This window comes from Melopsittacus undulatus, chromosome 1 (assembly GCF_012275295.1).
Source record: "Melopsittacus undulatus isolate bMelUnd1 chromosome 1, bMelUnd1.mat.Z, whole genome shotgun sequence".
NCBI lineage: Eukaryota > Metazoa > Chordata > Aves > Psittaciformes > Psittaculidae > Melopsittacus > Melopsittacus undulatus.
Window position 1 is genome coordinate 117,293,417 of NC_047527.1, and position 21,932 is coordinate 117,315,348.

The 21,932-nt window shown below is 37.3% G+C and overlaps 1 protein-coding gene across 2 annotated transcripts in view; it reads right to left on the reverse strand.

The window, feature by feature from the left end:
- The window catches only part of PLXDC2 (plexin domain containing 2), a 259,751-nt gene that overhangs the window by 129,317 nt on the left and 108,502 nt on the right, over window positions 1-21,932 (reverse strand). For both annotated transcript variants that reach the window (XM_005152966.4, XM_031052565.2), the window contains exon 2: window positions 17,751-17,962. In XM_005152966.4, the coding sequence (XP_005153023.1) occupies window positions 17,751-17,962 (212 nt within the window). The remainder of the gene's footprint in view (window positions 1-17,750; window positions 17,963-21,932) is intronic.

Genomic DNA, 21,932 nt, shown 5'->3' on the forward strand with positions numbered 1-21,932 from the left:
TCACATACGTAAGCATGGGACTTCTCAGGTTCAATTTCTTTCTGTCGCATTTGTTCTTTAACAGAAATGGAAAGGTACTGTAAATATCTAGGAGTCTCAGGAAATTATCAAACAAAATTTAGGGTAAGAGCCCCTGTGGAATCCATCAGTATTTTTCTTTTAAATATTGGACCAAATTTGATCCAAACTACGGACATTACCAAAATGTTTTGCCATATATGTGTGTGTGTGTGTGTATAGATACAATCTGTAAGGCTGTAACCAAAAGAAAAAAAACCCTAGTAAAAAAAAAACAACTAGTTAAAAGCAGTTGGCAACGAGCAGCTCTGCTGTTGCACAATACTGTGCTGTACAAAACATCTTGGGTTCTCTGTAGTTGAAAGAATAGAGAAAGACATTCAGAAAGCCAGTCATAGACTGGCAAGACAGAAACCAGTTATATTTTGATAGCTTAAGTTTTGGTTGCCTTCCAGATCACAGAGACTGCGATGCAATCAATGGAAAAAAAAAAACCAACCAAAAACGCAACTCCAAACAAACAAACAAAAATAAAAAAAAACAATCATCCAAGGCTCCTTATCTCCAAATACTTGTAATGAGCTATTGTCTTCTATTACAGCTGGCAATTAGATTGCACTTCATTTGGTAACTGTTGTTCTTTTCAATAGACTACTTATCAAAACCACATTTTCAGATTTCCACTGAGATAACACCATAACTAAAACTCTGAAGCCATCGAGGATACGGAGTGAGACTTTACAGATGCCCAATTTTATCACTGTAAATGGAAATCTAGGATTCGATTTTTAACAAAATGCATTAAAAACTGCCTAAATATTGCTAAAAATCACAGACTAGGCCTATATTTAAATTAATGGAAAGTGATGCAGGTATTTGCCCCAAGAAATAGTACTGAGGAAATTCATCATCAGATACTAAGTTCAGAAAGCTATTTTAACTCTGAATATGATCATTTATGGATAAATAGCCTATGAAATTAAGCCAACAATTGTGCTTCTAAAATCTGAATTTGTAGAATAAAATGGAAACAGTGGAAGGAGGAATCAGGCAGTTATATATATTTAAAAATAAGCTACTTTTCAGGGACAAAGCAAAGATAATAATGAAATATTTATTGGGAAATATAGAAGGAAATGAGTTAGCAATTAAAAGTGTTTCCCTAATGAAGAAGAACATTTCTGGCAATTAATTTTGCAGAAGAAAAAGAAAACACCTTTTCTATTAAAATAAGGCAACAAGATTGACCTGCAACCGTCTTCTCAAAAGCATTTTCACTCTTACACAATCTCGCATAATGCTTGTTACTCTTTTATGGTATCCCTGCCTATCCTGTCAGTAAAATACAGTCAAAATTGACTTCTGAATTTCTTCAGATTTTTATGAGAAACATGCTCTTAGGTTTCTGAATATTATGAGTACCCACCACCTAAAAACAGTAGAAGGGAGAGAACAGAAAGGGCAACTCATGTACAACTTGAGCTAGCTCTGCATTGCAGCTGATGGAAAGCCTCTTCCAACTAAATCACATGTTGCCCCATATGAGGGGGCAAAAGAGATGCACAGTCACACTCTTGTTACCAGAGCAGAGAAAGCATGCGAGTATGGTGTTGCAATTGAATTTACCTTTTCTTTAGTCCGGCACTGACTGATACAGGAGTGGCAATACATGGGCAGTATCCCCAGTCTAACAGCCATTAGCAGAGGAGATGAGACAATATAAGAAAAGAACATCTCTCCTCAGATGAGGTCCTATTGGGAAGATTAAGATCAAACAAAATGGGGAAAGAGACATTTGGCATGCTGTTGCCACAGAAGTGCATTTTAACAGAGTACTGTAATTATAATCATAACATACTAAAGTTATGATGGAATTCTACAGTTTTATAGGAATTGATAACCAAACAACCCTGAGGAATGCTTAATTTGAACTGGCCTCTCAAAATGTGGAAGCTCTAATTTCAGCAGATAAACTACATGTGAACTACCAAATGAAAGTCTTGCAGAGGATATAAATAGTGGATGTTTCTTAGGAAGCCTGATTGTTATGAGTGATTTGCTGATACTCAGAAGTATGTTTTCATTTCATGAGCACTTTGTGTCAAGGATAAACTCTCTGCTGTTCAATTGCTTAACAAAATTTGTTCTGTATGAATCTCTACTGAGAAATACACAATTTATAAAACTGCCTTCACTGCTTTCACAGTGTCAAAGCTACAATCTCTTTATATTTTTTTTTCATATTTTTCTGTTTTTTTTCTTAATATCTGATAAAGTAAGATCTTGAGAAAAAATACATATGGGCATAGCATACATATTGCATATTAACAGTCAGCAGAATCTTACAGACAGCCTGCAAACATTACTGTTGATTACACAGGCCTTAGCAAAATAATTCTGAACAGCTAATATGTCTAATGAATGAGAGGAACCCAATCTAACGAGAGATTAAATCCTTTGTCTGCATGACCTAGAACTAAGAACTTAATCTCCCACTGTATTCTCTAAGAGGCTGTGAGTGCTCCTCAGAGTCCTGAAAGCCTGTGGTGTGTGCAAGTCCTCAAGTTCAGGTTTTCATTAGGGCCAGTATGGAAATAATTTTGCTCAGAATCTCAGATTTACATCTGAAGATTGTTATTGCAATCATTAAATGATGTCATCAATTGCAATGAAACAAATACATTTATCTCACAGCTCTTGCTCCTGTGTACACATAAAGCTTTACACAGCTCTACCGCAACAGCTCCCAAGTCCTCAAACCACACTTCCCTGAGTGCCTGACAGCACCTATAATGGAGAGTCACATACACGGACAAGACAACAGTCTGGCAGAGAAGGATGCCATAAACCCGTTATTAATTCAAAAAGCCGTTTAGCCTTTCCAGCTTTGTGAAAAGTCAATGTGGAGCCACTGTCTTTTTCATGATATTCAGCTGCTTTTGAAAGAAAGCTTCCCTCCTGGGGACTGCTATAAAACTGTCAGCCTATTTAAGGGTCATTACAGCGGTCTTACAAAGCCTCTTGGACTGTCTTGTCATAAGAGACAAGCTTCAAAAGAGCAAAAGTCTCTGCAATGCCTTACTTAAGAGAAGAAAAATGCCAAATCACTAAGTCACTCAAAACCTAATTACAGTAGGGAAATATTTATTATGCAGTTTTGTTCCTGATTTGCAGAAGTAGGAGCTTGAGAAATGACATTCTCAAATCCTTCATTAACTCCTCTGTAGTATCCTCTCCACTAAAATACTAAGAACCACTGCAAAAAAGTGATCATGAAAACACCTAGCAGAAATTTGATTTTCATGTAATTACGAAACAGGTTATGGAGTTTATTTTCTCATTTTTTTTAGATATGTATAAATGACTAAAATGTCCATAAAACTGAATGATAAAAATTACTGTTTCTAAACCTAAAAAACTAACTGTCAGGCCTGGAGAATAGAGCATCAGTGGTTATGACCCTATGTCCATGACCAGCCCTCATTCTGCAAGGGCTCACAACTCCGCATAAAGCCATATATAATTGCATTTTCATCAAGTTAGCTTTTAAGATTTAGTACTTTAGTCTTTTAAAGGTTCACTTCCTGCATGGAATATCATAGAATCATAGAATAGTCAGGACTGGAAAGGACCTCGAGATCATCTAGTTCCAGCCCCCCTGCCATGGGCAGGGACACCCCACACTAAACCATATCACCCAAGGCTTTGTCCAACCTGGTCTTGAAATATAAACAACTATGTATTTCTGTATATACTTTGACATCCTTCAAGCCACAGCTGTTCAATTTTTTCCTCTCCTAAGACACGTAAGTTCAGTTTAATATTATTCCTTTTTATTAATCCAGGTATTAGAGCAACTTTAAACTCTCTGTAGCCTATTTCCTTCTCTGGTATATATTCAGAAGCTGGGATGGATAAGTCATCCTTGTTTCACATTCTTTGTACCTTCTCTATTGGAAGAAATAAAAAGGAAAACATCAATCAAGACACAGCAACCCTGAGGCTTCACATGAGGAAGGAAAATGGCAAGTCAAACCAGGATGAAAAACATTACAGATCTGGAGGATTAAGTTAATAATAAGAGATAAAGTTTCTAGTTGATCAGGGCTTTGTGTAGGACAGTGAAGGAAGCTGCCTCCACACTCACTGGTGTGTGCTGCAGTTCCTGAGCAGTTAATAATGTGTCTCAGGGATCCATCAGGGCTCACAGCTGAGATCAGGACAATCAGTTGTAAGAACACGCACAATCAATATGAAGTTGATACAGGCAGGAACATCCATTTATTAATGAGGTAGCTTTTTACCTGTAGGGATAAAGCCTCCTTTGAAGTTTTTAAAGGTGTACTATGTTCACAACACCAGCCTTTGCCAAAGCCATGATATTCAGTTCAGCTTGTGCTGCTCAATATATAACCAGACAGCAGCATGCTTATCACAGAACCTAGGCATCAAAGGACAAACTGAATCACCATGGCTTCACAGGAGAGCATTCCATTTAAAGAGATTGCAACTGAAACTGCTAGTCTAATTAACCAGAGCACTTTCTAGTTTAGCTTTCACATACAATACACTTGAACCTTCAGTTACTAAAACACAGGACTGGCCCAAATCTACAATCAATATCCAAAATTTCCAAATTCATGTCTTAGAAAGACAGTGATGATTACAGCGGTTAAGCTATTGCCCCAGTTTCTATTGCTTTTTGGAAAGCTTGCTCTTTGCTTTGGAAAAAGTGGGCATTTTATTTTGCTCATAGATTTATTTTCCTATATACATCTGTAACAGGAATTCAGTCAGAACATGCTATACGAGAATACTGAAAATAATGCTCTGTACTGTTCTCCTCAGCCACGTTTTTTAAGGACTTGTCACAGCAATGCTACTTTATCTAATCTTATAGTCATGCACAAAAGAGAGCTCTCTACTAAGTGGGATAACTATAAGACATTATATTTAATCGAGATGCTTGATGAGGCACTTCCAAGTCACTCCCTTTGATTAACATCAGTCCCCACACAAGCTTTCTGCAGGATCTGCACTCTTCCTCTTTTCATAAAGGATACTCTGAGCCCTTCCCAGTTAGACAAGATCAAGGTGCTAAATAATATCCTTCCTCTTCTGTCTCTGAAAAGTGGTACTGCCTTCAAGTTACCCACTATCCAGTTGACCTAATATTCTCAAATATTTCAAAGTTATATGAACACATGATTTTGATAGATGTTATTTTGTCTTTTTTGCTCTTTAAAAGTAGAGTGATTCAAAGTGGAAAAGCTTCATAAATTTGTTCAGCCAATTTTGGTGAGGTACTGGAATGGGTTGCCCAGGGAGGTAGTGAATGCTCCATCCCTGGCAGTGTTCAAGACCAGGTTGGATGAAGCCTTGGGTGATATGGTTTAGTGTGAGGTGTCCCTGCCCATGACCGGGGGGTTGGAACTAGATGATCTTGAGGTCCTTTCCAATCCTAACTCTTCTATGATTCTATGATTCTATGATTTTGCCTTTCAGCAGGACAGTAGAAGACAGAACACAAGACACTACGGAATTCCTTTCGACTTGAAGGGTGCCTTTTCACAATTTCAAGAAAAAGAAGTGATGGCAAACATATATACTCTTCTGAAAAAAACAGTGAAAGCTAAAGACACAAAGAGTTACTTGTGTTCCGAATAAATCTTTTTTGTGTGTTGGGGAGGGGGGGGCGAGGAAGAATCTCAAGATTTTGAACCTGAACAGAAACAGGCCATTTTTAGTTTGTTTGATATTTATGAAGATTTGTCAGCTCAGGTCAGCTGAGCTTTCAGGTCCACTTTAGAGCAAACTGAATACCCACCTTGACTGAACTGCCTGTACCAACCATGGGTGAGATACAGTTGCCTAAAGACAGGAGTAACCCAAGGCCATTTAAGACCTGAAGCTGTAATCCAGGACCTACAGCAGACCCCTATCCTACAGGAGGAACAATGGCCTATTCAGTATAACCACAGTGTCCAAAATGACACCAGACACCTACAGCTAGGCAACCAAGTTTGATCATAATTTCCACCATCTAAAACAGAAAATTAACTCTCATACAAGAACTGGCACATAGATCACCTACCCCACATGCACCTATACTTAGTTATCCAAACTGAGGTCCTGAATTTCACCTTCAATTTTAATGTTAACTACAATTAAAAAAAGTAAGCCACTCATACAAACTGCAGCCTTTCACAGAAATCATAACCTAGTATTTTACATAAATTCATAAACTTTATTAGAGCATTATACAGAAATGTACTACTTTTAAGTGAATGCATATGTAAGAAACAAAACCTCTTTAGTGTATTTCAGAAATTACCTTGATTTCAAAGTGTAATATGCCTGATATATCTTGAAGATATTACTAATATAAGAATGTCTACATTTTATGCATTGGTAATGACTGATAGCATCTAGGAAGGTTCTATATCCTTTTTTGTTGGGGAAAAAAAAAAACCAAACCCAAACCCATTAAAATTTAAATCCTTTCTGTAGTCCAGCTGTATAGCACATGAATTACTTTTCCAACAAAATTAAATTCTCAAAAACAAGTCGCTGTTTCATTCAACTACATGGTCATCAGTTGTACACTTTTAAGAACTGGGGGGTTGTTTTCTTGACAAACAGGGACATTTATTTTTACTTGCTTATAACTATGGAAGCAAGATGCTCCAAGCATCTTCACCAAACTTGCTATAAACCACTGTGCCAGCCAGTCAGTTATACCCCAAAATGAGCACACTCCAGGCTGCTATTGTGTGGAAGCCATGTTGTTGGCCACATCCTGGTTATAGTTAAACTCAGCAGAAGCACTTTGGAGCCTGATTATGCCCGTTCTATCACTGGAAGGCATTTTTCTTATTGAACACCAGGAAAGAGGCACCTATGCTTCACCTGAGGCAGGAAGAACCTGAGAAAGCTGCTTGTTAGGCTGTCTGTACTGAAGCAAAAGGCTAATACCTCCACAAGATCACGGCATTCTATCTATCATGGCTTTTACTGCTCCACCTGTATGAGATCAGACAGATAGGATTTCTATCTGCAGTTTCTCCCTCCTTCCTACTCTTGTTGCTAAGGATACAGAAAAAATACTCTAACAGAGTGATGCTCTCATTTATCTAAAATGTTAATAGGAATGTGTGAAAAGTCATGCAGTTTCTGACAAATGCATGAAGAAAACCACCAGTAACCCTGTCACATCTCTCTACTGCTGTTAAATGTTGTGCCACTGAAAAGTCTGGTGAATGTGGAACTTTACTGGTTGAGGGGTTTTATTATTTTGTTTCTCCTTGTTATTCACACTGAAATTTGCTGCAGTTTCAAAAATCTCCACTGCCAAATTTGTGTTCTAGAAATAAATATACTGGCTTATTACTGATAGTCTGGTAAAAGCTTGACATGCTGCACATGAATGCATGCCAGTGTTACAGAAAAAAAAAATCAAAAATCTGTTATTTTCCTTGCTTCTTAATTTTTGTTCTATGAAATACTACAGATATTAAAAGTGTCCCATCAGCATTTTCATCAGCACTTGACAGCATTTAGCTCACATTTTTGGAAGGACAAATGCACATCTTGCAAAAGGAACTTTCTTAACTCTGATCCCCCTCTTTATATGAGTTTTAAGCTTTGGTTACACTTATTCTCTTTGAAAAGTGAGTGTAACTCTTGCAATCACAATGAAGACAGGCCACTGACTTCCTGATAAATGCCGAAAGCTCTCAAGTTATGACTACTAAATTTACACACAGTTAAAGAAGCGCCTGACCAAATCTGAAATGATGAACCCATCTGCTTAGATGCCAAGTCACTACTGTTTTGGGAGAATAGATAATTGACACTCCCGTATTAAAAAAACATGAAAGATTTTCAGAGTGGCATGGAGTAATCCATCAGTGTCAGCAGAACTCCTACATCTTTGAAAATCTAAGAATTGGTGTTATCCAAAGTGGAATTATGTGGCTTAGTGTAACAAGTGCTTACTTACCTGCCCAAATTCCTCTGCACTAACAACTCAGTAATGTATTCTCCTCACACTCTGCTAAAACCAGCTATGCACAATCTGCTGTATGCTGCTGAATTAGCTAGGGCCGTTTGTTTTGTACGGGTTGAAAGGAACATTACCCTCTGCTTTTTGCATGACTGAATCGACACAAGTCTCCTTTATGAGGACAGTCCAGGTGCACATAGAATAGTTAGGGTTGGAAAGGACCTTAAGATCATCTAGTTCCAACCCCCCTGTCATGGGCAGGGACACCTCACACTAAACCATATCACCCAAGGCTTCATCCAACCTGGTCTTGAACACTGCCAGGGATGGAGCATTCACAACCTCCCTGGGCAACCCATTCTAGTACCTCACCACCCTAACAGTAAAGAATTTCTTCCTTATATCCATTCTAAACCTCTGCTGTTTAAGTTTCAACCCATTACCCCTTGTCCTATCACTACAGTCCCTAATGAATAGTCCCTCACCAGCATCCCTAAACATGGTGAAGAGGGTCAGAAAGGAGGTAACTGGAGAGACCTTCCCAGCCTTCACAGTCACACTTCTATTTTCTGCAGACTTCTTCTTTAAGCAAGGGATAAGGCATGCATGACTGAATTAATTCAGAAAGTACAAGGTCTGTTGTTGATATCGCTCCTAGCTTTATGCAGTTATAGGTTCAGTGATTCTGGATTAACTGTAATGTGCTTTAGGAACTTGGAGATGAAGAGGGATATGGAAATGTAAAATATTATCATCAAAATAATTCAAAGGCAGATTCCATTAAATTCTGAATCCCTTGTCTCCTTCCATGCTATAAAAATTAATTATTATCAATATGTTAAATTAAATGCCTTGTGTGCCAACATAGCTAGGCATGTGGAAATGAACTCAGGGTTACCATGGACAGCTGTGAATACTTAGGAGTGGGGAAACTTGCTTTTTAATTTCTTTCCTTCCCTCTTCTTCCCCAAGTTTAAAGGAAGAGAAAATGGGTCTCACTCCAAATCTTTGCCTGTTTCTTTTTCAGCTATACGTGAGTTACTAGCAGAAGCATCACCCCTCGAATTTAGATTTAGAATAATGGAAATGCTGACAGGCTCATTACTTCTTGCAGTGCTGACAATTAATTTAGTCCAGCTGAAGACTGCAGCAAGACCCAGTGCAAGTGTCTAAGTGACCTTAAGTAAGCAATTAATACATTGAATACAAAAAGGTATGAAGCTTTGTCTAGTTTACCATTTTGCAACTGAAAGCCTGAAAGAAAAAAAAAAATGCAGTGATTTATCAGTCTTCTGTCCAGCCAGAAAGTGTGACATCACTAGTCAAAAACTCAGCCAGACAAGGGGAAAAAAAAGTGAAAACAACTTTCCTTAATGTCACAAGTAAGGAACATTTTTTTTTTTACTCAGTTTGAAAAAAGATTTTTTTTTCTCTGAAGATAAATAATATTCTTCACCTCCAAAGTCACAATGTAATTTTCTAAAACAAAATCCTGAAAAGTGTAAATAAAACCATTTCAAAATAGCAGTAACAACATTTTAAGGAAAGAGTGTAATAAAAGTTATTTAGAAACTGTAAGAAAATCCTATACATCTTAGCTTTCAATTACTACATCATTTAACAGCAAATTTTAGGTCTTACAACAAAAATGACATCTAAATATTCTGCTGCATAAGAAAAGCTAAGGGTATGTCCACAATAGTTTCAATGAAACTCCAGCATATTCCCAAGACCGCTTGTTCCTCCAGTACATCCTAAATCTCTGTTGTAACTTTCAAGATTCTAATGATGAAAATAACAATATGACATTGAATTTAATGAGTAAATACCAAATACAGCACAAGAACACAAGCTGTACTCTCTCCGAGCAAACACCCCTTTAGTCTGGTCCCCAGAACTGACTGGGAATAATGCCTGGGGAGAGTAAAGGACCTGTGGCAAATAGTGGCAATTCCCCATTTTTTGAAGGTTCCAGTCATCTGCTTTTCAGAAACTCTATGTTTAATTATCCTTAACAAATTTTTATTCCATGAATTTGTCTGGTTTTGTAAATTCTGGCATCCTGCAACATCCAGTGTCAATGAGCTCCAGAGCTTTCACAGCTCAATGACATTCAGTAGAGACGAATCATATGGTATGCTTGTTTAATCCTCTAGAACATCATGGAAACAGAACCGTGAACAGCACACATCCAAATAGAGACTTCTGGGCTTGTTACACTGGCTTAAAATCAGGAAGACAACTGTGTTTTAAACACAGCTGAACATGAAATGGTATAAGAAAACATATGATAGTCTGTATCAGCAGAAAACTTGATGTAATACCACCCTTAACTGTAAAACTGTACTTTTTAGTCACAGTAGTTTTGGCCCTGGAACTGTTGGGCCTATACGCAAAGACTGAGAAAAACATTTTCAAGCCTACAGGAGGAGCTCAAATTTTCCCTCCATCTTTTGAATGAATCTTTTACATACACACACAAAAAAAAAAGTAAAAATCACATGATGTATTCATTACTAACTGTGAAGAAGAAACAACTACACTTTCCTAAAAATTAAGAATTAGAATGAACGCAACTTTTGTTGTAAGTTTTTTGTTATGATAATGATTTTCACTCCAGTGAAAGTGTTTTGTTCTTCAAAGCTTCATTCTTCCACACTTATATGTCTAATGCTTTAACTGAAATACAACTTAAAAGCCTAAAATCTGGTTAAAGGTTTGTACTGCATATGTATTTCTTTGATACCTTCTAATCCACATTAAGGTGTGATTATGTGTTAAAGAATTCTGTCTTGATGTAGAGATCAATAGCATCCTCAATTTTATTACACTGAATAAGTACATCAAAATGTTGCCTGTGGAATTCACTCTTTCATTGTTGAGGATCACCAAAGGTAAAGGAAGATACAAATACTATTTAAACAATATATTTGAACTATAAATTTAAAAGCTAAACAAGCAGGCAACTCTACACAGGTAATTAAAGGCTCTAAAAGATGTCAAGTCAGAAAACAGACTAGAAGTAAAGCATGTCTCTCTGATAGCTTGGGAGAAAGAAAGTAAACAGAACTAATTAAACTATATGCCAATAAGGATTTTTTTCTTAAATGCAGAACATTCTTCTCAGTAAATTGGAAGAACCATGGTATTGGAATGAAGTTTTAACAACATGTCTCTTTAGTTCCAAGTCCTTCAGCTCCAACTCGCATTAAAGCATTGGGATGGAAAAAAAAAAAACCACAAAGAAAGAAAACAGTAAGAAGAAAAAGGAACAAGACAAAGCTCACCATAAACTAGATACTGTTTAGTTTTGAGGCTTCAATTATGCATGAAGAAGTTTTTCTACTTTTAATACATTGCATTAGAGTAGCTATGGCAAGACTGCCTTATCATTTGTCCAGCTGAATGAAATTTAATCTTAATCACTTTTTATCCACTTGCTCAGACGTGCAGTAAGAACACAGCAATGGGCATGCTGGCACTGCTGTCAGTAGTTGAGAGTAATTGCTCTCAAATCCCAAGGACTGTAAAACTCAATCCCTTCTGTTGTTTTTGCCAGTCAGAATCAAACCACTTCAATGAGTGACTGGGACTGATAAGGGAGAAGCCTTCTTCTGGGCAGAATCTCTGTGAGAAAATGCAAAATTAAGCAAAAAGGCTGTTGTCAGTAAGAAATCCACCCGTGTTCTGATAAGGGCAAGCCTAAACTACAGGGATTACTAAAATTTACAATCCAACCAACATGCAAAGAAATTAAAGACAGGAGGAAAAAAAAAGAAAAAAGAAGAAAAAGGAAAGAAAGAATAGCAGGAGATATCAGTGACATCCATAAGAATAAATGAATCCCTTCACTACGGAAAAAATAAATTTGCGTTGAAATAACCACAGTTTGGTTACAAGTACTATGTTGGGAGGGGTGGAGAAAGTTGAATTAGCATGCTCAGCATGGTTTTTCTTGCTTGGAACTGAATCTCCTGTCATACTGTTGCAATCATTCATTCTGTTCTAAGACTTTATATTAAAAATAATGTTTTTCCTCACTCTTTTCACAGTGCAAAACTATAAAACCTTACAGTTAGCATGGATGCACTCAGCTCAAGCCTGACCATGATTTAGTCTATCGTTCTATTACTGGATATCTTTTTGATATTTGAAGTCTGTGGCAATAAATTTGAGCTCACGTGTTCCAAAGTTACTTTGCAAAATTTGTCATCTTCTGGTAATGCCAATACAAGGTATATGTTAGGGACTGCTCCATTTCAATCTCTCTGTATTTTACTTTTCATCATTGTACTGTTCACTGGGGTTTAAGCAGTCACAAAGGTCAGGGACAGAGAATGTTGAAGCAAGGGACCTAGGAGGTTGTCTAGAAATCTATAAAACCTCGTGCTGCTTTAGGGAAAATCTGGATAAAGAGGTAATATTATAAATACAAAAGAAAATCACCTCTGTATGGAACTCCACACAGCCATAATTGCAGGATATCAAAGGAAAAATTATGCACATTTTAAACTATTTAAAATATTAATGCATCATTAAGCATTTACAGTGCTCAGTGGCTATGCCTATATTAGCAAATATTCTGGAAAAAAAGGAATGCATCTGTGGATACCTTAGTGCTGGTGTTCTGGTTTTCTGGTTTAAGCCCAGCTGTAACTCAGAACCACGCACACACTCTCTCACTTCCCCCCCCCCCCCCCCCCCCACTTCCTCTCCCCTCCTCCTGGAGGGATGCAGAGAAGAATCAAAAGAATGTAACTCCCACAGGTTGAGATAAGAACAGTCCAGTAACTAAGGTATAACACAAACCACTACTGCTACCCCCGATAATAATAAGGGAAATAACAAGGGAAGAGAACACAACTGCTCACCACCCACTGACCAATACCCAGCCCAGCCAGAGCACTAATCTAACCCTTCTGAGTACTGCCCCCAGCCCAGTTTATATAGTGGGCACAATACGCTGTGGTATGGAATATCTCTTTGGCTAGTTTGGCTCAGGTGTCCTGTCTCTGCTTCCTCCCGGATTCACCTCCTCCCTGGCAGAGCATGAGACTCAGAAAGTCCTTGGTTAGAGTAAACATTACTGAACAGCAACTAAAAACATTGGTGTTATCAGTGCTGTTCCCAGGCTGAAACTCAAAACCACAGCACTGCACCAGCTACTAAGGAGAAAACATGACTGCTACTGCTGAACCCAGGACAGGTGGATTCTGGGGACCCAACATCCATCCTAGATGAATTTCAGGGGTCAGTTCCTTTTCCAGTAAATGCAAAAAACAATTTTTAAGTGAGGATCTCTGCTACCCACTTTCATTACCTTTATGGCTACAGAGCTTCAAGGATTAACAGAAGATTGGTCATACCATGAATCTCAGTTTATTTTAGCAATATTAATACTAATTTACATGTTAACAGTGAGGTATTATAAAGCACACTTTTCTATAAAAAGAGTATGTGAAGAAAAGTAGTATATTTTTCTGATTTTTCTCCTTGCTTGAAAGAAGACATGCCAGACTTCACATATTCAGATACATTTCATGCTCATTGCTTTTTCAAGGACTTGAAGTGTTCATAGCAACAAATTCCACCCTACGCATTGCATTTGCTAGGCTTATTTTATTCTAAATGAAAGACGCTTCTGAATGTCCTGAGCACAATAAACAAAATGGTAGATTACACAACAAACAAGAAACCGACATAAATCCCCAAGAGTGGAGAGTCCCAAGAAAGACTGGGGCTGGTGGTGGTGGAATTCAAAACCAAACTCTCTAGAAGGAAGAACTGTTGATCTAAATGGCACTTCATTTTTAAATGTCCCACCCAATTTCTCAAATATGCTCACAATAAACCATGTCACTACAATGCAGTACGCATTTCGCCTCTTAGCCTAGCACCCACAGGACCATAAAGGCAGCCTTTGCACTGGCCAGTCCTGAGCACCAGTTAGTTCAGTTAGTTAGTGCATATGCAATGCAATTCAGACGATTTCAAACTCAGAAAATTCCCTCTGGTTTAGTGGGAAACACTTCAGCTTCTGACAGCCCCAAAGTTATTCTAGGCAGAAGGCTTTGGTTTTGTGATCCTTAGCCATGGATGCTCCTGTCTTCAAAGGGAGACTCATTTGGGCTTCTGACAACCTATTTCACCACCTGTCCCAATGCTATCTGCTTCAGGGACTTTCTAGGACTGTAACATTTTTGCTCACCTGTACAAGATGGGATCTCACTCTATTTACACCTGTGCCTCTTCAGAGCTTGCTTCCTTTCTCTGCATATATTATGTAGTGGGAATTAAACCTTAATAAACCTCTTACAGTGTCTAGTCTTAGAAACTTATACATTCTCCTTCCTTTGTTTTGGGGCTCTAAAGTACCAATTGGAAAAAAGCAAGCGGGACCAACCTCCACCCCTGGGAACCTTTTTGGATTTACAACATTCGAGTTCCTAACTGGCACATTACAAACAACCTTATTAACTGTACAAGAGGATTTTGTACTGTTTTATAAAGTGTTTATGATAACTATTTGTTATACATTATTTTTACCCTAAAATCTGCAACTTGCTATCAGCTTTCTGGAAAGATCACAAATGCTATATGCCTAGAAAAGCTGGCTTGCAGCAGAAACTTGTTCCTCCTGCCCTTTGCTTTTCTCTTGGCACCTCCAGGTTTGTGGGTTTGTGCTGCCACAACACCACACCTGTAGACCACAAAGTTCCTGTTCTCCAGTAACACAATGGGACTCATTTTCTCCTTCCCAAGGCTCTGTCCATTTCTGAAGGCCCTGCACATCAAATGGTTATAGCCACCTCTTCTGCTAGTCTCTGCAATGCAGTTCAATTTCTAGAGTCTAGTTCAAGAGAACATCTTTATTCTTGAAAGCATCTGAATATGTACAGCATTTTGCAGGAATTCTATCCTGAATCACGGTGCCAAAGAAATGCAGGAGACAAAACAGAGATGTGGAGACAGCAAAGTCCTGGAGTCCCTAATGGCTTTATTGCTTAGGCTTTTGGACCAGACAGAAGGCAACTCCAAAGACAACCTGACCATTATTTTCTTTCCTACATATAGTAGTGGGTCCATCCTGATTACTGAAAAGATGTGATAAAGCAATTTACAGTGCACTTTCTAAAACTGTTCCTGAAGCTCTGAACTTCATCTCCCACTCAAGTTGATGTTAAAATAGCCTCTGAATGAGGGCTGGTGGGAGCACAGTGTACCTGTGAAGTTACAGAACAATTCCCAGTACATCCAATGGGAAAACATAAATGAAAAATCTCATTACCTTAAAATATCAAGGAAAGCCAGTGGAACTAAGCTATGCTTCACACAAGTTAATTTTATTATTTTCAACATTAAGATTGTATAGATTTGGTAACACAGGAAAGAGTTAAGCTGTGTGTGGAAATCCCTGCATACTGCCTTCCTTTTTGTACTTGTCTGGGGATTTTTAGGGGGGGTTAAGGAGGGGTAGAGTTCCTTTTGTTTGTTTTTTTAAAAGCTGGATAAAAAGTAAATTCATCATTATAAAGAAGAGCAGAAAACAATATCAAGTGAAAATTAAAGGTATGTTCACCATTGTCAGCCTTCCTGTAAAAGCAGCCTTACACATTTGCATAGCAAGCCTACAAAATACTTCAGAGAGAAACAGTATCTGTGAGGGAGGGATATTGTAATTCTGTAGTGTCATTAAATATGAGTGACAGGTAGTACTCATCCTCTGGATTTTCTTCAGCAAGAACTGCAATGCACACTGAAGGGTTTAACAACAACAACAACAAAAAAAAACCCCAAACAAACAAATCAATATGCTCTCAAGCACTACTGATAAGCTTCCAAGCAGCAGAAGATTTTGCTACATACGGATTCTTCCACTGCTAATATCTGTTGTATGCTTTACTTCCTTTATAAAAGTGGGCATCAAGGACTTTTGTAAAATGCCTGTGTGCTGTAGTAGGGATTTACAATGGAATCCGTTAGTGTATAAAACCACAACTCATTTTATTGTGCTGGGAGGACCTTACAAAAGGGAGGGCTACCACAGAACACAAAACCTGAATTTAATAAACTCAGAAAGGGTGATGTACTTTTGAGGTTAATACACTATAAAGGCATTAATCTGTCAGGAAAGATGACCCTGGAAAAATGCCATTCTACATATGTCTACTTGAAAGTGTTCATTATTTTTTCCTAAATGTTACTATGTAAAAAGTGTTAGAGGTGGAGCTCTGACCCATTTTGCTTCATAAAAGCTTGGAACTCAACTGAACAGAGACAATGCATGGGGATCTACAAGTAAACCATGGAAAGATCAGATACACAAACTTGCCTATACCTTGGATACAATTTCAACTTCACTTGCTAAAATAATTAGAAGCAGGATCAATCTGTGTCATGCCTTAGAGAAATGCTTCAAGTACAGCCAGATGGGTATTACAGAGGGCAAAACACAAATCATGAAATCAACAGAAAATTTGAATTTGAAAAAAACAATTTACCAACCAGCCACTCCATGGTTATGCAAGAAGAAACATAATTAGCACTGTGCAAACTGGGAAGCTAAAAAAACAAACACAAAACACACCTCTCAGAAAGCATTATTATTTTTTACTCATGCTGTAGAGGCAGCATTGTATCTATGGCTGGGTTTTATATTGCTTTGCTTTTGTTATTCTGTTAGATAACAACCCAAAATCTGAAAGCTGTTTTGTCTGAGAATGAGCTCCTTTGACATGAAAAATAAACAGCACTGTTGCTTCGAAAGCAGAATATAAAGGCTGAAATATTAAGCATAGTTTATTCCAAGCTGCATTTTATTGAAAACAAAAAAAGAAAAAAAAAGTAGATGCTATTAATACTTAAAAAAGAAAAACAGTAAAAATACAACAATTATAATATTAGCACTTATTATCTGTGTATAAAGACAAAATCAATTCAGCCAGTGTGTTTATATAGAACCACTAAGATTAAATAGCAGAAATCCTACAAATCATCATAGGCAGAGACATTTTGCACCAATCAATCACAACATAACATTATAGTCAACTCCTGCTCTCCCTACATTACTTGGAATGGAGAACAGATTTAAAAACAGAACTGGTGCTCACTTGCATTTATATTTATAGCTATATGAGGGCAACCTGGCAGTTATTTTTTTTTAAACAGAGAAATTGAATGAAGCTGTAAACCAGGAGAATGTCCCAAAACTTCACACAGATTTGATCCATGTTATTCTTGCTCGGAAGCTCAACAGTCAAGTAGTATGAGCAAATTTTTTCCATTACTAACCTGATTTTTTTACCCTATTGCTCATTTCTCTAAGACCTTTCCCCCTACATTTCCGATTATCACTCTCAAGTAAAGGCCAGGCAACTTCAGACCAACTGAGATGTTTACCCCAACTTCTAAGAAAGAATTCCATTTTATTTTAATACTACACTTCATTTTCAAGATCTCCAGCAAGACCTGCTAGAACACAGAACTTCCCATAACTGTTTTCCAGCAATGAAACACATATCCTCTACAGATTCTCCAAAACACCAGAAAACACCAGCTCCAAGCCTCAGAACAGGAGAAAATACAGGCTTCCATATGCAGAAACACCAAGACCACAAGTTTCTCCTTCCCTATCAATGTTCAAGCACACTGAAATAAATATTTTCATTTTTTTACTTACCCAGCATTAAAGACAACACATGAAAAAAAAAATAGAATTAATTTCTACCTCAATCTGGGTGGTGTTATCATGTCCCTCTTCAAGCAGCAGATCCGTAAAACCCCCTGGCTCAGAGGAATCCTGTCCCATGCTGGCTCTGTTGGTGTCAACTGATTTGAGAGACTCTGAATGCCTTCTCCACCTGTGGATGTTTACATATGAATCCACTCGTGCATTTTCCTCCACTCTAGGGAAGCTCTGAACAACTTCATAAAACACACCTGTGTGGAAAAACAAACAAACCAACAAGATAATAAGCAAGTGGAACTTTGGTTTACTAATAATAACTGAAAACCTAAGAATAGTATTTTTTTTTAGAAATGTTTCAAAAAAATCATTGGAATCAACATTTAGATTTCTGATAAAGTTTCTACATACAACAACAACAACATGAGAATATAAAAGGATAGCATGTTGTATACAAAATTTAAGAATTTGGACCAAGTTTTGCAGTTTCCTCTAAAGCTAAATGTTTTATTTTCCTGCTTACTTTATGTCTTGGAAAAGTTTTCTCTACAACCTTTTTCATTCTGATACCTGTCTACTTATAGGTGTCACTTTTCAAAATAGAATAAATCTAAGAAAATTAAACAGCTAATCACTCAACAAAAGCAGAAGAGGTAGAGAAACACTGGTAGGGACTTAGCTTTTGCTACTGATTTTATGCAAAAAGAGTTGGAAACCTTGTGAAAGGCAAATAAACATTATGAAAGGCATGAAATTCCACAAACATCTGTTCCAGCACAGAAATAAAGCTGCCCCGTTGTATAAGTGATAAATGTAAATGATGTGTGAAGTCTGTGGACACCCACTATATCCTCTGCAAAGGGTGAGTGGCTGAGTAGTGTGCTTTATGTATTACTTTTGAACTTTCTTCATGCTCATTCACAACTTTTTCATGCTAGTAAAACTATCACCAAGACAAATACAACTTGTTCAGTAGTTTCCAGTTCGCCCAATCCAAAAGTCAATCAAAATACTTTTGTTATTTTATTTGAGTTAACACCATCAAGAACAGTAGAGCAATTTTGCACACTTTGCACTAAAAATTAAATACACTTTTGGTATTGTGTTTCATCTAAAGGGAGATGTAGAGGGGTGCTCTACGCTTTTCATGTGTCCTTGTTAAAAAAAAAACAACTGTGAGGTTCCATATGAACTCTCAAGAGAAACAGCAAAGTAAAAGAAAAATACTTAAAGGATAGACTGGTAAATAATTATTTGTAGAAAGATTTCCATTGCTTCTGTTTGGCAGAAACATCTGAGCAAAAGCACTGCTTCCAAGGTCATACTGAACATCATATATGTTGTCTATGTACAGAGGAGACAGAAAACCAGAAAATTACCTATCAAAGGTTTACATGAGAAGTAAGATTTTCCTGCATCGTAGAAGAAGCAGCTATAAGAATCATAGATGTAAGAGAATCTGACATTGTTCTTGACAGACCAGAGAGTTACAGTACAGAAACAGTCTCCTAACACACTTTAGGCTCTGTCTGGTTCCATTTTCTCTACCAAATTCCCCAAAATCTACTAGACTTATTTTCTAAGCTATTTGATCACTCTCAATCACACTGAAATTAATGTGAGTTGAAGGTGCTTTGTCACCTAGAGAAATCAGAATTTAATAGCGATGCAAAATAAGCTATCCTAGGCCATAACTTTTCTCAGACCCTGAATAATCAGACTTCTTTTAATTGGTGGCTTTTTGAAACCCATTTCCTTGCATTTCTTGAAAGCCTTAGAACACTTGTCTTCAAGAAATTGTCACCACACTCCCTGTTTTATCAAGCAGTCAGCTGCCAGATGCAGACGAACAGCTCAGCAGATGAACTAAGTTATTCCTCCACAGTCCTTATCAGAATCTATTCAAAGCTGCCCTCACTGCTTCAGGTTGGAGGCACTCACCATGCTGTTATGGGAATAAATGCATCAGCAAGCTGACAGACACAGCAAACTTCTCAGATACACTGATCACAGATAGGCACTTTCTGCCTGCAATATGCAACGCCTGAGTCTGGATCCATGGAGCCTCCTGCCTCAGCTGAGCCTGCAGCATCAAGATACCACAGCACCTTCTGCATGGGCAGAGTTAGACACCTACAAATGGGGATCCCAGGACACAGTACAACATCTACATGCTTGCAGAACCCCACTTCCTTCTTCTGAAGCACTTCTCCTGGCTGTCCTTGATGGCTCAAAAACCACATTCAGAGAGAGAAGCAAAAAACATATTTACTCCCATTTTGCACTTCCACCACAGCCTACTCTTTTTATGGAAAATAATCAACATGTTGAGGCCATCACCTAAATTAGCAAATAGAAAATGTGAAAGTTATGAGAGGGTCTTAAATCCTATTCACCTCAGGCTGAGCCTTTTCTGTAAAAGAAAGCAATTACACTTTCCCACATCCTGAATAGAAATGAATGTGATTTCTAAGCTTTAAGGTGTAGTAACATAAATAGATTTTTAAGACAATAATGAGAGAAGAGAAAAAGAAGATAAACACATTGAGGTATTTCCATTGGCTTGATAGTTCTGCACATTTTTCTCTATAATTTTCTTTTACAGTATAATTGCATCATGGCATCTGCAAAATGTGGCATGGGACAAACCCCATTAGAGAACTCTTTGATATCTTCAGTGCAAAACTTTAATCCTATTTCAACTGTATTAATTATCTGATTTTTCTCTAGAAAAACAGAAAACATTCTAAACCATTTGTTACTGCTATTGCATTGATAAATATTATTTTACAAGTGTAAGCTATACTGACATAAAGAAGCTTAGTCATCTAACTGTAATCAGAATGCATTATATCCTAAATTTTCAGTAGAAAGAAATAAAAGCACAAATTGAGAATGTTTTCAGTTTAAAACTAGTCTTTGTTTTTTTTTTTTTTTTTTTTTTTTTTTTTTTTTTTTTTTTTAACATGATTATCTGTGGAAGTTTCTACCAGTTTTATCACTTGACTAGTTATCTGTCCTGGACTAGCAGAGTGGAGATACTGAAGCTGATATGTGACATAAAATCTGGATGTCTTTTCAGGGAATAAAGAGAGAAATTTGCTGTAGGCCTCCTCCTTCATTAAACTTTTTCCTTAAGCTACTGGGGATGGAGTGAGAGAAATAATAGGCTTAGCCAGACCAGCTCTGATTCAGTGTGGTGTCTCTGGTTTATCCCAAAAGATCTCTAATACTGAGAAAGTGATAAAGACTTTTTTCTTTAAACAAGCTGAAGAGAGTGTTTTCCTTTTATGTAAATATAATTTAAATACATAAATTCTCATATAATGGGTAAATTAATTTTCAAGTTCTAAATGCAGACAACCGATGAAGAAAAAGCATTCAGAAACCTAAGATTCCAATACTTTACAAGTTAGAACTATTTCACGTTTCTGGTTCAAATCTCTCACATAAAAGGCATTTTAGAGGAAATGTACCAAATTATACTCTTATTTTTAGACCTCTGAGCTTGCACCTAATTAACACTGAAGGAAAACATGTCATTCAAATCAATCGGAAAGCAGCCAAATGCTGCAATATCTGATTAATAATAGAACCATAATATTGGCAAACATAAATGAGTAGTAACTTGTTCAACTTGTATGAACAGACACTCAGAACTACAATAAGCCTTCAAATCCATTCAAATTGGAACTACAGTTTTCAACTCTTATTTTTATGTGCAAACCACAAGATTGTTGTATATAGTCCTCTTACTGGTATTAAGATACCCTGGTGTGAAGGTCTGTGTAGCTGATATTATACTGTGATACTTTGGACGCAGCAAAAATAGAATGCAGATATTTCTAATGAATATGTAATTAAGCTGGTGTTTTGGCTGATCCCTCAGCTCTTGCCCTTGAAGTTTTCAGAAAATCAGAAATGAAAATCATGTCTGCAGCTCCTGTCCCCCTTTGGTTACGTTAGAATCTAAGACTTCAAGTCTGTGTTGAGTAAAGCTAGAAGGGCAGTGGGATGTGGGTAAGGAAAACATCTATAAACAGCTTTCACTGCTCTGAGATTATTTGGACTTAATGAATGACTACTGGCAAGTTCAGAAACTCTTGTTGCAGTTGGTCAGTTCAGCCCTTCAAAGTCGATATGACTGATCAGAATTACCACTGAAGGTTTTAAGGGAATTGGGGCATCATCCACACGAACTGGAAAGACCAGTTGGAGAGGAGA